Here is a 16,912-nt window from a genome sequence, read left to right as displayed (position 1 = left end):
TTTCATCCCTTAATCATTAGAAACCCTCCCCCAAAATCACATTCAAAATTAAGGCAGATTATTCTACATGATTCACAGATAAGGAAAATCTGAATGACTGATAGAAGCTTTCAAGGCTTAAGCAATTAGATTTAAAATGAAGATAGGCCACCTTTCACATATCCTTCTGTTGGTCGTTCTCGTTCTCCCATTGTCGAACCCGTTGGGCCTTATAAATTTCTTTTCTTAACCCGATCAAGGATCACTACTTTACACTCGGTGGCAATTTTTAATGTGAATCATCATTCTCCCTCCAAGATTCGGGCAGTATTTATTTCTTCCATTTATGGAGAATTTTTGAAAAAAAAAAAAATATTAAAAAAAAAAAATAATAAGGCAAGAAAAAGAAGAAGAAGAAGAAAAGGGGGCTTGAAAAACAAAAAGAAGAAGAAATAAAGCAAAATAGGAAGAACACAAGTCAATGTGTTAAATGCCACCTTGCATGAAATAATTTTTGAGCTTTCACATCCTTTCTTTCATAGCCTCTAAACCGTAGACAACATTACAACATAAACAAAGCCCTCTCTGATTAACGAAGGTTGCTTAGGCCAAAGAGCTTTTACATTCAAGGCATCATTACGTTGAGAAATCTCACTCTAAAATCTGCATGGTATAGACTCGGGTACATAAAACCTTCACTGAGCATCTGTTTAACCAGCCATGGAATCCTTTCTTCACTATCCCAAAATCCAGCTCACATTGCAGTCCAAAAAAAAGGAAGCCTTCTCGGATTGAAAGTGATCACATAGTCATAGAATATACTATAATATTCTAGTAATTATAGTGACTATAATCTAATTACAGCCTCCTCTTAACCTCTTCCGCATCCTCTGCCTGGGACTCATACTAGCAGTGTCATCGGCAAGGGAGGCTCAATCATCCGCCAGGTCCGCGAAGAGATCGACACAAGGATCCGCATCATCGAGAGCAGGTCATTGTAATCGACACCAATTCAACCAAGAAAGAAAGTAGTTCCAGTGTTGATGGAAGGCAGAACACCGATAATTTTGATGCCAACGGTGGAGAATCAGCGAATTCAAGCTCGAATTGGAACGGCGAGGACGAGGGGTTGCCGTCGCCAACAGGCACTGTTGATATAACCTTGACGGTATGTTGGTTTCACGCGTTTTTCTTTGGAATTAGATGAGGCTTCACTCGATTGAAAATCATAGGTCCGAGAACCAAGAACAAGTTCGTGAACCCAGATTAAGGTCTCGACCTTTCTTCTTGATATGTTTTTTGATGTAGTGGTTTTGTGTTACGCTGGTTGCAAGAGGAAAACATTATGCCCTTGAGAGTTTTCTTGTAGCGTTGATGGAAGGTAGAGCACCGATAATTTTGATGCCAATGGTGGAGAATCGGCAAATTCAAGCTAGAATTGGAATGGCGAGCACAACGGTTCGCTGGCGCAACAAGCACTGGTTAGGGTTTTTGAGAGGATGTTGAAGGTGGATGAAGAAAGAGGTGATGTTTTGGTGGAGAGCAAGAAAGAGGTGATTCTAATTTCCTTATGGAACTGCAGGTGTACTATCTTCTTCTTTCTCTATTGAACATGGACCATCTTCTAATGTGCACCTACTAACGTCATATGAAGCTCTATCTACTCCTTTGTCACTCGTCATTCTTCCATCCCTGCAAAATGAACACCCATTGTTAAATTCATAAATATAAATATATATATATATATATATATATTCAGAAAAAAAAAAAACCATATATCATTCAATTTAATTATATAACCCCTGTAGTAACAAATAACCCAAACTAATAAAAGTGATCTTTTGAACTGTTAACTAGCTTGTGAAAAAACAAGATTGACCACCTTTTAATATTAAGAAAATTGCATGATACAATCAATTGTTTCCTTAGCTAAGTGATCAATATCAAAACGACGTCAGTCCACCATCTCCATGATTATTTCATCCCTTACTCATTAGAAACCCTCCCGCAAGGTCACATTCAAAATTGAGGCAGATTTTTCTACAAGATTCACACATAAGGAAAATCTGAATGACTGATAGAAGCTTTAAGGGTTAAGCAATTAGATTTTTTTTTGTTTTTTACTACCCTTTTTAATATACTATAATATTCATGCTTTTAAAAGGCATTTTGGTTATGATGGGTTTACCGTAATTTAAAAGGGCATTTTGGTTATGTAGTTTTATGAAATTTGGTAAATGACAATCACAATCACATGGCATTTTGGTTATATAGTTTTATGCTTTGACAGCAAACTAACGGTTTAGGGGTGACATGATGGATTTTAAAACGCCAAGGGGTTTTATTGCTACTACAGGGGATTATATGGAGGATTTTATGATTTTAACCCAAAAAATTATTTGCAGCAACAAAAATGTTACAAGAAGTTACAATAGATAATTGATTTTCTTCAGAAGCTCAGAAGGCTAGATGATATTTTCTGTCCCCATGAAACTTTTAGGTTTCAGAATTTCATTTTTTTCCCTAATTGTTTAAAGCCTCCAAACCAGTTCCTATGACCCCAAAAGTTTAAATTCATACACCAGCTTTCCTAACTCTACACTCTTTCAACTGTCTTAATCCACATTCTAAAAAACAAAGCGTCCAAGCAATCTCAAAATTTTATAAAACTAGACTTCAGTGGCCAGCAATTAACTTGAATGCATAGAATAATAATACAAAGGCTATCACCAGTTGTGTCAAACATCACCCTTACGAAACAAAGCATAATATCCAAGTTCTTTAAAGAATAGGTAAAGGGGAGAAATGGATCCATAAATTAATATATATATATATATATATATATATATATATATATATATATATATAAAGAATCATACTTGAACTTGGAAGCTTTATGTTATGCTCATTGTCGAGGTCCGTTGGCATACTTATCATGCCTATAAGTGTAGCAGCATAAAAATCGTAAAATCAGTAGACATAAGATATGAATTTGACGCACAAAGTGGAGAGTAAGTTTATGCATCGACCATTTTATGAAATACTAGCATGGGATTTCCTCTGAGTCTCAAGGATGACGGAGAAGCAAGTTGCAGATAATAATCTAAATATTGTATGAACTTCCATTTGTTGTTTAAATCCATATTAATATTTTGACTTTAAAAATAAATAAATAAAATTGTTCAGATACTGTTGCGTTGACCATGGGGACAGTGTAGCCGCGACTTCCATAGGTCTTAGACACATGATTTAGACTCAAATTTGCACCCAAGAAGTCCATAACAGACCACTTTCTATAAAGGGCTTCTATTATAAAGTCCATAAGACCACTTTCTTTAAAGGGCTTCTATTATTCTACTTTACTTTCTCATCGATGCTCATAGATCAGTTTCCATCTTTAAAGATAATTAGTTTTCCTCTTTTACTATTTTATTCCTTCTAGCCGTTACTTCAGTAAGTATAATGACCCTTTACAAGACCTGAAGGGCTGAAGGGCACACAAAATTTCCTACTGTTTTAACTCCTTTCAACCTTTCAAAGCCCATTACTGGTTGGTATATTTTACTCATTCAAATATGAAAAGCCACACTTTAACACAATTGAATCAGTATAATGTATTTTAATAATTAAAATTTAAGTTTTCCTTTTTCCAATTTTTATTTTTATTTTAATTTCTTTTCCTTCTTTCTTTTTTTCTTTTTCATTTTTTAGGATTTTAATGCCAATGCCTTTTTCCTTTCTACTAACTTTTATTTTAAGAAAAGCTTCTTTTTTTCCCTACCTTATACAATAAATTCTTCAAATCTCTTCTCTAAAAATTACTAGCACACTCACTCCTCACGATACCAGTCGGTGAAAACTTCATTTGATGCCTCGACATTTCGGTATCACAATGAATGTCATATAACATGCCGTGGACAACATAAACATTCAACATGATTTCCAAGTAAAATCACCAAAGTGTAGCTTCTTCTCTATTACTATAATTATCCTTGAAAGTTTGTCAGTTCAAGGCGGCAAGGTTCTGCCGGCTCCGACCTCACCTACTGCCATTGGAAAGGAAGCAGCACTTCCAGTTGGAGGCCCCTATTCTAATGAATCTCCTGAGTACACTTAATTCCATTCATTGGCTGACTCGAAAGAGGTGTTGATTGGCCAAGACTTCCTGGAAAGGTTTATATCCAACATCACAATAGGTGTCATATAACATGCAATGGACAACATGAACATTCAGCATGATTTCCAAGTAACAATAGGAGAGTAAGTGTAAAATCCATATTAATTTACCTTGGTCCAGAATCTGACATATTTTACTTGTAAAATAGTTACTGTGTTTTTCCCTTTTCAATCATAAACAGTTTTTAAATAATCTAACACAGAGAACCTTAGAATAGCAAATTTTGATAAACTGAAATACAAGAAAGACCAAATACATAATTGTTATGTTTGGAAGCACCAAATCGGCGGCTTGGATTTGGAATCGGAAGAAATTTAGTTAAAACATTGAACTAAATTTTTTCTTCCAAATCCCAAATCCAAATAACCTATTCGGTGCTCCCAAACGCAACAAACGAGAACTCCTGGACAGAACAACACATATCACATCCATACAAGAATTTCAGACATCTAATTTATAAAAGACAATAAACATCACAAAAGAAAAAGAAACCCAAAAAATCCAAATAAAGGAATCAACGAATTGAAAGATGTTGACTTTAAGAAATAATCAAAACAACAGTAAAGTAGAAGAAGATGAAGAAGAAGAGAAGGAAGAGGAGGACAGAAAGATGGGTAAAGAGAGAAAGATGGGTAAAGGGAGAAATAATGAAAGAATACTTTCATCCTTCCACCACATTCTATTTATACTAAGAAGTTTCATAAACCATACGCTCTCAGCCACCACCCCAGCACTTTTCCTTAAAAATTATCCGCTCTCAGCCACATGGTCTCAAATCTGAAAGGAGTACACCGAGGCCTCAAACCTCCACAATCCAAAACCAATGGAATATGATCAGAAGTCACCCTATCCAAAGCAGCCTGAACCACATCCGGGAACTTCTCCTCCCACTCTCCAGAGATCAAGAATCTATCCAAGCGGGAAAAAGTGGGTGAATCCCTACTGTTGGACCAAGTAAAAGCAGTGCCCTCTAAAGGAAGATCAATAAGATGATATCCATTAATAAACTCCGAAAACTGCGACATAGCCGAAGACCATCTACCACCTGCAGAACTCTCAGATGGCGACCTAACCACGTTGAAATCCCCAGCTACACACCAAGGAAGAGACCACGTCTCTTTCACAACACCGAGCTCTTCCCACAGCACAACTCTCTCATTATCCTCTACCAGCCCATAGACACCGGACAATGCCCATTTAAAACCATCCTCCTCCATCACAAAAGCGCATGAGATGGAGAATCTCCCTCTCCACACCTCCACCCTTACCATCCATCTCCTATCCCATATATTAAGAATACCTCCAGAAGTCCCTGAAGAATCCAACACCTCCATTCAACAAAGTTAACAAACCTACTGCCCCAAAGGCACCTAACCACCCTATCCGTCATCAAAGCAATCTTCGTTTCTTGCAAGCACACCACATGAGCTCCCCATTTTCTCACTGCCAACTTCACAACCTTCCACTTGTCCGAGTCATTGAGGCCCCTGACACTCCACAAAATGAGTCGTAGCTTCATGAGGAAACAGTATCAAGCACCCCTCCATGTAAGAATGAGTTTAGTACTACGAAATTTAGCAACTACAATATTAGAATTGCTAAATTCCTAACACAAGTTATTTCTTATTTTTTTCAATGTGTTCACCAAACATCTTCTGTGTGTTAAAAGGCATTCCTACAATCTCATTCCCTTCTTACTGAAGGCTTTTTGGTTTTCCAAAGCTCCCAAAAAGCTACCTAAATATGCATAACACCCTTAATATACAATTATGTAGCTAACTTACATAAGAACCCACCTTTAACAAAAGGAATTTCGCCCCCAGAGCTCTCTCTCTCTCTCCCCCTGTGCGTGCATGTGGGCAGGTGCATTGTGCTTCTGACTTTTGTACACGAGATACGATGCTCAAAAGACATAATATCCAAAAATAAGTGTTGAATTGACTTTACCAAACAACACATTAGCTATAGTACGAAAGAAGCCTGAACGCTGAAGACAAAAGGCGATAATTCCCACCCTCCCTTATTTTTGAAAAGGAAAAATAAAGGACTTAAATTATAGGAAAATCAACAATATGAAATGATGAAGTTGGTTTGGTTAGGAGGAGTATTTTAGCATACCTAGAACGAACTTAAAAGGACAAGAGATAAGAAAATGTAGAATGAATACTATATTGCACATAAAAAATAATGACACAAAAATGAAGTAAGAAAATCACGAACAATGATGATTAACAAATATATATGCGCGCGCGCGTGTGTGTGTGACTGTTAATTAGAAACTATACATTTAATATAGTAAAATTGCATTGGACAAAAAATATTGGGGATATAATTGGAGCTAATGCACTCTAAGTAAGAATACAAAAAAGTATATTAGAGCCAACTTTAGGGGAAAAAAATATTAATTCAAGGAATACCTAAATGAGAATATTATTTATAGGTGGACTTTAAGGATCATGTGGGTATAGTACAGCTTGTGGAGGATATAAAATAGTTCACGGTGTACATGGATTTAGAGGAAGGAATAGGAATGATGTTGGCGAGGTCATTCTAGACTTTTCAAGGGGCTAAAATCTTATATACTAGTGAGCATCTTAGAGAGATGAACATTTGATGATAAAATTTAAATTAGATTTTATATATTCAGATTGACTTTTTCCCAACTAAAAGACTATTGTAAGTTATCCCAGGAGGGTGTAATGTATAAAAAGGCTTCCACTTTTCATCATATAATTCAAAGAACCATATTCTCTATAATTATATACATATCGAAAATCATGATCAAATTGAAGCAAAGTCAGTCTCACTTGCCTAATTCAAGGCTTCTACTTGTAATCGTCTTTTTTCAAGCTTGTTTTGCCCAAGTCCTCTATATCAATCGTCATTTTATATGTCTACCTCATTCTTATATAATATTTCTCTTTAGGGAATTAATGAATTCAATATATATCATAGGCTGAATGGGGAATGAGTGGTGGGTTTGAACGTGATAATGTGTGAGCTTTTCTAATAACTATTTAGTTACACAAGACCCTTCAATCTCACTACCAAAGGCTACGCAACATGATAACACCCATTGTCCTAGAATTCCAAAGTGAGACTCAATCTCACCACAACCTTTTTAAGCTGAAAGAGAGCAGGGCAAGAATATTACTTGGGTAGCACAAATGGGGAGCAGAATCATATCTAGCAGTGGTTGTTCAGCTCGACCACACATTCTCGACCTATTATTTGTCGTCCACTCCAATAGAACTATCTTATTTCCATGCCCCTGTGAGAAGGTAGAGAACAAAACCAACACAGAAAAACACAATCACAATGATCTAATTTAATCAAATTTTAACACACACGCATACACGCGAGCGCATGTATAGGATAGTTGTCAAGGATGTACCGAGAATGGGCCACATGAGTACTTCTTTTGTAGTGCTTAAGAACATAATCAAATATAATTTTTTTTATTTTAAAAAGGGCACTAAAAACATTCTTTTAAACCAACAAAATTATCAAAAAGCTACCAGGTGCAGAATCTTCGAGATACCCAAAAAACTAAATTATATATCAACAAAGCTCTAGTATATATAAGTGAGAAAGTAGTACAAAAAGTCAAAAAAAGAAAAGGAAGAAGAAGAAGAAGAGAGAGAATTATTACTTACAGCACTACGCCATCCATGCTGGGTTCTACTCTGTCTAGTAGATAAGTCTTTTCAGAGAGAGTATAAGCAATCAGCTCCTTGTCGGCTGTTATCGTGTCCTTGGGCACTCTTAGTCTAAAGCATCGAACAACACACAGCGGACTGTGTCGGTTATCCCCAACTATGTCAGTCCAGAGCAAGTAGAATTGATCACCACCGAAATGAAAGAAAAGTGGGGTAAAATGGTGGTTCAAATAGAACGACTCGGGTAGATATATGATAGGTCCAACATTTGATATTTTTCGATCCAAATCGTATGCAAATATGCCTCCGGATCCCCCACCAGCACCAAGCCAAATCAAGTACAATGTATTGTCAAACAATACAGGGCGGCTCCAGGTGCCAACACGGCAAGTATAAAATTGAGGGTCTAGTATCTCCCAAGAACAATTTCTCACGTAATAGGCAAGGAGGACCCCTTTACAGAAAGAACCCAATAGGATCCTTTGATGAGAAGGATCAGCAACTGCAAAGACTCCATCATGAGCAGCAAATTGAACTGGGGGGTCTGGAATTTTCTCCGCAAATATGTTATTGATCGGATCGAAAACCTCAGCCACCATGAAATCAGGTGGGTACTTACTATAAGAATTAGGATCAAAGGGTGGTGCACTAAAGATATAAATTTTACCGTCGAGAGCCACCACCTTAGCGAACATGCTTCTTACAGAGTGAATCTTAGCAGGGTGAATCGTAGTAAGTAGCTTCCAGTGCCTTCCCGCCGTCCAGAGATTGCCAGCGTCCGTGGAGCAGATACGAGAACCCTCATTAATGGCGTATATAGTGGAGTCCAGAGCGACACAGTGGCAATTCGACCACGGCATCGACGTCTTCGAGATCGGATCGATTGGCGTCGGCGGCTTTCCTTGTCCCTTCTTCCTTCTCCCTTTTCGGTCGGGGTCGAAGTTGTTGTCGCTGTCGTAATCTTCGTCCTTGCATGATAAATTAATTTGGTACCACACAGTCTCCTCTTCCGTAAAATGAACTAGATGGGGTGTACGAAGATAGACAGTTTTTTCGACCTCCTTCTTTGAGGCCGAGAGGTTCTTCTTCTTCTTCTTCATGAGTTCTTTTTTCATCTTTCTTCTTCCGTAATACAGGAATTGTCCGAATGTTGACATGATTTCAATCGTTTCAATCGTTCTTCTAGGGACTGCTTCGTCTACTTGCCTAGGTTTTCTAATCTCTCTGTATTGGAACTGCTTCGTCGCTTTTGAGAGTCTTCCCCCATATATAGGATAATTAATTTATAGATAATCCTAATATTAGGAGGAGTGGTAGTGTTAGACCGATTTATTGCGTTTGTTAGGGATAAAACAAAAGAAAAAGTTTTAAATTATTTTTATCATTTGTAGTTGTATAAAATTTCAGCAGATTCGACTCCAAATATCAAATGCTTAATTAAGGATATTTACAAACAGTTAAACAGAGTATTGAGAAGGAGATCAAAAAGAAAAAAGGCTAATTGCAAAAGGAATTAGATGATCTGTTTTTGTGGGTCTTGTCCTTTATATTTATACTTATTATAACCAGGATATTTTGAGCCGTTATAGACCGTTACATACGAGGTCTTAAATTTTTATTGTTCATCATTTACTTTCGGCCATTATTGTGTTGAGTCTTTTCTTGCTGGACCTTCGGTAAAATTTGCCTCTACACTTTGCCCCTAAATCCTTTTATGAATTCGATTCATGTAAGGAACTGCCTTTGGAAGTTGAGCGGTTTCTAAATGTTAATGTTCATCATTGCCTTTTCTTGGTGATTGTGTCTATGATGTTCTTGAATTTTTCGATTTTTCAGACATTTTTCTTTTTATTTTATTTTGTGCAAGGGGATGCGTGTCATGGTGTTCTGGGAGTTGTGCGGGATGTTTTTTCGAATTTAAAACCCTTAGAAACTCATTTGGGTTCATTTCAGTCAGTTTTGGTTTCGCGCCCGGAAAGTGCCGGGTGGGTCCCATGCTTGATATTTGAGTTCGAAATTTTTTTGACATCACTGTATTCTTCGTTTATGTTGTCATTATCCGTTTTGCACTACTTTGCGTCGTTTGCGACGTTTGAGACTCAAATGGGCTGTTTTAAGCGTTTTTGTGGGAGGCGAGACCCGCAGAGGGAACTTGGTATATATAGGATGGCCTTCGAACCCTTCACTGGCTCCCTAATGAGCACCTAGAAATTCCTCTCCGTCATCATAAACCTCGTCGCCTTCCCCATACTCTACATTGACTACATTAAGAAAATCTTCCCCGTTTCGCTTCGGGTCTCTCGCTACCTCGCAATCCTCTTCTCCAATCTTGCCCTCTCCTTCCTCAACTACAATAGCTTCACCATCGTCGACTACGTCATCGTGGCACTTGTCATTGTCTCTCTCCTCCCTTTCATCCTCGCTGCAAAATGGCCTTTATTAGGGCTGCGAATGCATTTGTTCGGATAGAGGTGAAGAAGAAGGGATAGGGATATTTTTTGGAATAACGAAATTAATCAACAGGGGATGGAAAATCACATTACCATTAAGGGGCAATTTCGTCATAAAATAGGATTTATAGGTGCATGTGATCATCACACGCACGTTTAAAAAGTTGGGGCAATGTGATCACTTTTTTAAGTGGTGGGGGTTTTATGAAATAAGTTGGGAGTTTGTGATCAAAATTTAAAACCCGTAAGCCTTTTATGAAATTAATCCAAATTCTTTTTAATTTTTAATACAACATTAAATAATAGCAAGATCAAATTTGCCTCTTCACAACCCAGTTAACGAGCTGAATATGGATATTTGGGCAATTTAATCACTTTTTAAACTTTAAAGCATGAGAATTTTATATAATAGATTCAAAATTTATGATTAAAATTTGAAAGTATTGCATATTTTATGGAATTAACTCTAAAATGAATGCCCTCATAAATTTAAAAAGATATGTGTGAGAGTTTGTTTATGTAATGAAACTCATTTTTAGACTACTAGGCACTATTGCCTGGACGGGTGAGAGAGCATTGACGAGATACCACAATCGAACTACATGTAAAAATTTTAAAAATAAACAAATAAATAAAATCATTAAATTTTTTTTTTTTCTTTTTTCGAATGGTAAAATTATTTTGGGTTAATTACAACGACACTCCCTGAGGTTTGATGTATTAACAACCATATATAACTTAGCCATTTTTTGAACAATGACACCCCCTGTGAGAATTTTGATCCAAACAAGCCCTTAAAATGTTAAAAAGACGAAATTGCCCTTCAATGTTTAATTCATTTTTGTGGAAAAATATCAGAACTTATGAAAAGTCAATTTTGCCCTTATATATATACATTATTACATCAACACCATCATATATATATATATATATAAAACCAAGTCCAACAAAAAATTGGGATAGTAGCACCGTTGCCAACCACAGCCGTGCTCCACCTCCCTCGCCGGATCTGTCTCACCGTCCACAACCACTGGTCGAGCTCGCCGTCGCTCTCATCGCCGGTCGCAAATCATAGCCGACTTCTCCTTGCCCGCCAGTGGACATCATCAAAGCCGAGAGTCCCTGCCGGTGGACATCCAAATCTGTCTCACCGATCCACAGCCATTGGCCGAGCTCGCCGTCGCTCTCATTGCCGGTCGCAGATATCCACAACCGAGTTCTCCTTGCCCGCCGGTGGACATCATCAAAGCCGAAAGTCCCTCCTTGCTCACCGCCGCAGTTAACCAGCCCGTCTCTATCGGCTTCATTAAGCTGTCATAGCTAGTCCGTCACCGCTTTGCCGCAGTTCATCCACACTCGTGCTCTCCATTTTGCTCGCAAGCTCGCCGCCGAGTCTCCACGGCCAGTGGATGCTTTGACGAAAGCCCGGCACCGCCTCCACTCTCTCTACCACTATTGCCCCTGTTCATTCTTTCAAGAAATATATATATATATATTTATTTGCCCACAAAATTGAAGAAACACATTGGATAGGCACAGAGAAATTAATTAATAGTACGCAATAATTCTCACTAAACCCATTTGCAATCTCTTTGTTTCGTTTTTTGGTGGAGGTGGCAGTGGTGGGTGGTGGTGGTTTTGGGGGCAAAATTTCTGGTTTTCAGTGAGAGAGGATAGAGATATAAAATTAGAATTAATAAGGGTAATTCTGTCATTTGAAGATTTGAATATTTTAAATTAAAAATTAGTATTTTATTGAAGGGCAATTTGGTCTTTTCTCACATTTTAAGGGTATGTTTGGATAAAAAATTCTAGCAAGAGGTGCCTTTGTTAACTTTATCAAATCTAGTGGGGTGTCATCGTCCAAAAATAGTCTAACTTATATATAATTGTAATTATAGTAAACCTCAGGGGTGTCATTGTAATTAACCCAATCATTTTTTAGGCTGACTGAAAATCTGCATCTAGCTTTGTTGGGATGGGTAATTGGTCAGTTGAGATTTTGAGTGACACAAACTGGACCAGCTTCTAATGGATGATAGGGAGGTCTGTCATAAAATGTCATAAAAGCCCTCCCACAAGCTAGTTTATCAGCAACGTAATCCCTGAATTTTGCACTTTTTCGTCATCTTCCAAACTTCTATTACCAATTCTCTCATTTTCCATCTCTCATTTTCCAAGTCCCTCTCAACTCAGCTCAGAAGACTTTGGATCTTCTTCCCCAAGCCCCAAGCCCCTCTTTTTTTCTCTCTCTCCCCAACACTCACAACAGCAATGATGTCATTGCAACCGCTTACAAACCCTAAACCCTCCTCTCTCTATACATCCACTTCCAGACCCTTCAACACAAAGTTCCTAAAACCTCCAAAACCCTATTACAGGACCAAACCCTACACCACAACTACCGTACAATCAGTCCTCCAATACAACCGCAAGCCCCAATTGGCCGGAGAAACCCCACGAGTTGTCGTCATCACCTCCGGCAAGGGCGGTGTTGGCAAGACCACCACCACCGCCAATATGGGCCTCTCTCTCGCCCGTCTCGGCTTCTCAGTGGTGGCCATTGATGCCGATGTTGGTCTCCGAAACCTCGACCTTCTCCTTGGGCTCGAAAACAGAGTCAATTACACCGTCGTCGAAGTCCTCAACGGCGATTGTAGGCTCGACCAAGCCCTAGTACGCGACAAGCGGTGGTCCAACTTCGAATTGTTGTGTATATCGAAGCCTAGGTCGAAACTCCCAATTGGGTTTGGTGGAAAAGCCCTAGTTTGGCTCGTTGATGCGCTAAAAGACCGTCAAGAAGGTTGCCCGGACTTTATTCTAATTGATTGTCCAGCAGGCATCGATGCCGGATTCATTACGGCGATTACACCGGCCAATGAGGCGGTTTTGGTGACCACGCCCGACATTACAGCCTTACGTGACGCTGATAGGGTCACAGGACTGCTCGAGTGTGATGGAATTAGGGATATAAAGATGATTGTCAACCGGGTTCGGACAGATTTGATCAAAGGAGAAGATATGATGTCTGTGCTTGATGTTCAAGAGATGTTGGGATTGGCATTGTTGGGAGTGATTCCGGAGGATGCAGAGGTTATTCGTAGTACTAATCGAGGATTCCCACTTGTATTGAATAAGCCACCTACATTGGCAGGGTTGGCTTTCGAGCAAGCAGCTTGGAGGCTGGTTGAGCAAGACAGCATGCAAGCTGTGGTGATGGAGGAGGAGCCAAAGAAGCGTGGGTTTTTCTCGTTTTTCGGAGGGTAGAGAAAGTGCATTAATCTGAACTGGGGCTATAGAATTCTTTGGGTTGTGTGTGATTTTTTAGTAGAGTTAGTTGACTTGTGTTTTGAGTAGGAGTTACTAGTTGGGACGAGGAGGAAAGAGGAAGCTGTGTACAGTAAGTGGGTGATGTTTGTTTTTCTCATTTTTATATTTTCACTGTTCTTTACTTGATAGTTGTGGTTCTAGTGCTACCTTCAGAATTGAATTTCTACTTGCAACCTGTATTAGTTCAGTTGTATTCAGGAATATGGTAGAACTTTTGATTAATATGCATTTATTAATCATTTTGTCTCCTCATGATTTTCTAAGTATCCGAATTTGTTTAGTTCATTTGGTTTTCCAATATCAGAGATTGTGCGTCATATATTCTTTTGATTCTTAATTTGTCTCATTATTTGTAAGATACATGTATCATTGGTTCCTATGAATTTGAATACCTTTTGGTAATGCCAAAGTTGATTTCTGTATCCAGTTTGGTTCTCGCACCACCTTTGATTAACAGGAACTATACTAGGTAATGATCCTTGTAATGACGGCACGATTTTGCTTATGAATCACCATTAATGTTAAAACGAATTTCATATGGATGCTTTGGGGGGCGGGGGTTTGGGGATTGCGCGGGGGGGGGGGGGGGGGGGGGGGGGTTGGGGGAGTGACAATAATTATGTTATGACATATAGTACAAATTGACATGGTTTTGGTAATGTTACTTATATATCTCTATCAAATAAGATTAGCTGATTTGTCATTGGATGCTAAACTACTGCTGGGCTTGAAAGCCATCTCGGTGATGAAGAAAACCATTTTCCGGTGCAAGTGATGTCATCTTGATAGTATTGATGACAACTTGAGACAAATTTGACCATTAGTCATCTTGTTATGTGATCAAAAACAATTTGGAGGCGTCAAGAATGCCCTGCACCTCATCAAGGTGTACTTCGGAATTGCGTTTTACATAATTTTTAACCTCATTATTAGTTAGTTAGCAACTAGGACTGTAGAATAGGTCTAGCAGCTTCTATTTTAGCTTGATGTCTATTTGGTTGATAAAACTTGAATTTTGTTTTAATTTTATTACCCATTAATAACTTTTTTTATTATATTGTGGTACAATCTACAATGGTAAAATACGTCACTAAGCTCCTCCATCACTAGTATCACAAGTCATAACCTTGGGGAAACCTGTTATTAGATTAGCACTAATCTTTTCTGATGATTTATGGTTATAAAAACAGATAAATTAGTGGTTCTTTATTCCATTCGGTATCCATGCTGTATGTTGTTAGAGATGTTTGCTAGCAAACAACTAACAGTTTTGATGGAGAACACTAGTTTTAAACTTTTAAGTCAGTTACGGCATCCTTTCTTAGAGCTTTGATGTTGCTAGAGTGATGGTAGGCTTTAGTTTCTCATGGATTTTTTTTTTTTTTTTTTCAGGTCTTCCATGTATTGTCTATATAACATCATATAGTTCCGAAGCCTAATTCATCTTCCAACTATTTGAGACCTGCTGCAAGACTTTTATTTGTCTAGTTCATCTGATGTAGTTGCTGCTACTTGAGAGTTGAGACTATAGGTATTACTATTTTATTTATTTTTTGAACTTTTTGACTACCTAACTAGTAGGAGGAATGGGATTCCCCAGTAAACTCTTGGGTCAAAAGCAGTTAAATAGGATGCTTATGCTTGTTTTATATTTCTGCATACAGAACTGTATTCTGAACCATAATATTTCATTGTTTTTGTAGTAAATTTCTGTGCATTTTGAATAGGTTCTGTTTGTTTTGAACAGAGCGGCCAGTCTCCTTCAAAGATATGGGTTTATTTATGTTTATGACTCTGCAATGTTAGAATAGCCAATACGAAGTATATGAGATGAACCAGGTGTTTGGTCACTTCTCCTTTTAAGGTAACATTCAGAGAAAGATGCAAGGAGTGACTTTCTGTGTAGTCAAGCATCAATGTTTGTGTGTTTTAAACACAATATAGTTAGAGATTTTTTGTGATACTCTGTGTGTTATACTTCCTACCACTTTTCAAAGCAATGAACTTAGAAATCTAGTTCTCCCTAATCCCTATATTTGAGACTGACTTTGAGACAGAGATTCTACTGGAGGTCTTTTCACTGGTAGGTTCATCCGTGCTTGTACCATGTACACTAAGGATGAAGCAGAATTGTCATACAACTATGTGCAGGATCAAAGGGTTTGTTGCCAACTGTATTATGTTTTCGATCCTTCCGCTAAATCAATCTTGAACCTTAAGTTGCAGAGTTTACCTGGAGACTTTTAATCGGGCGTGTCCTGCCTCTAATGGATGCAGAGTCTTGATTGCCTGATTCACACGCTGAACTCTGCTAGAAGATTTTGACCAAGTCAGATGATCAAGCAATGGTCTCTAGTGGACAATCTAACTCCCACAAAATTGGAAACAGGATTTAATCCGAAGCTTATTGCTTTAGAGCACAGCATCTCTTGCCCGACAGTCTGACTTGCACCAGACCTGAAACTCAGAACTTGGGGCTTAATAAATCCCTTGGAAGTATCAGGCCATGATGCTCAATGTCAAAGGGAGGTCAAGGGTTCGAGCCTCAGTGAAAGCATGGGTGTGTATAGCAAAGAAAAAAATAAAAGGATGCGAAATGCCTTCTGGATAGCCGCAATGACAATCTTGGACCACTAGTTTTCCCTTATAAAAAACTTTTTAGTCTATAGCTGCTCATATTTATCAAAAAAAAAAAAAAAAAAGTTAGTCTAGATTGGTTCTTTCTAATTATTATATGTACATTCAGAGTGTCACAGCAAGTAACAGAAGGTCACACTGAATGCCTATTTTGGTCGATAACACTTGAATGAATAGATTATGGGTGTTTGCCCCTTTATGATTTTATTCTATATTTTATTACAATAATAGTAGAAGTATATCACTAACTCCCAACGCTCATGATATTTGAGCGTGTTTCATCACTAGCAACATAATAGGCAGTGTAACCTTGGAGAACCTTGTCATTAGTTTAGCAATATTCAATTCTATCTAATATTCTATAAACTGAGAGAAATTAATGGGTTTCATTTTTTTTAATTCCATTGGTATCCATGCTGCTTGTCTTTACATCATCCTTTCTTAAACATTTGATGCTAGCTAATCTGGTTAGACTGTAGTTTCTCATGCTTTTATCTTCTTTTAGTATTTTATGTGTTTCCCAAGCCTAATTGCCACTTCCAACTGTTTGAGAGGGGTTTCTTCGGTGAAACTCTTGGGTCAAAAGTAGTGAAATAGGATAATTATGTTTGTACTTTAATTTCAGTATACAGAACTGATTTCCTTAGGAGTTAGTTTTTGTGCATTTCCCATGGGTTTTT

At 38.0% G+C, this 16,912-nt stretch overlaps 2 protein-coding genes across 3 annotated transcripts; one reads left to right on the top strand and one right to left on the bottom strand.

Moving 5' to 3' along the window:
• Window positions 1-444: 444 nt before the first annotated feature.
• On the bottom strand, window positions 445-9,089 carry LOC132271735 (uncharacterized). Its single transcript, XM_059773204.1, has 2 exons — window positions 7,813-9,089; window positions 445-1,671 (listed from the first exon to the last, which is right to left on the bottom strand). The coding sequence occupies exons 1-2, from the start codon at window positions 8,970-8,972 to the stop codon at window positions 1,548-1,550; spliced, it is 1,284 nt and encodes a 427-aa protein (XP_059629187.1). The 5' UTR covers window positions 8,973-9,089; the 3' UTR covers window positions 445-1,547.
• A 3,239-nt stretch (window positions 9,090-12,328) lies between these two features.
• Window positions 12,329-15,321, top strand: LOC132271734 (septum site-determining protein minD homolog, chloroplastic). Of its 2 annotated transcripts, none has more exons than XM_059773203.1 (2): window positions 12,329-13,665; window positions 14,988-15,321. In XM_059773203.1, the coding sequence occupies exon 1, from the start codon at window positions 12,540-12,542 to the stop codon at window positions 13,530-13,532; it is 993 nt and encodes a 330-aa protein (XP_059629186.1). In that variant the 5' UTR covers window positions 12,329-12,539; the 3' UTR covers window positions 13,533-13,665; window positions 14,988-15,321. The 2 variants fall into 2 exon arrangements, with proteins under 2 accessions (XP_059629186.1, XP_059629185.1); XM_059773202.1 differs by having other exon boundaries at window positions 12,329-13,673.
• Window positions 15,322-16,912: the final 1,591 nt, after the last annotated feature.

This window comes from Cornus florida, unplaced genomic scaffold (genome assembly GCF_030987335.1).
Source record: "Cornus florida cultivar Cherokee Brave unplaced genomic scaffold, ASM3098733v1 CherokeeBrave_3.0.0_Hap2_Chr08, whole genome shotgun sequence".
Taxonomy (NCBI): Eukaryota; Viridiplantae; Streptophyta; class Magnoliopsida; order Cornales; family Cornaceae; genus Cornus; species Cornus florida.
Note: the sequence above shows the minus strand (reverse complement) of the source record. Positions and strands in the feature narration are given on the sequence as shown.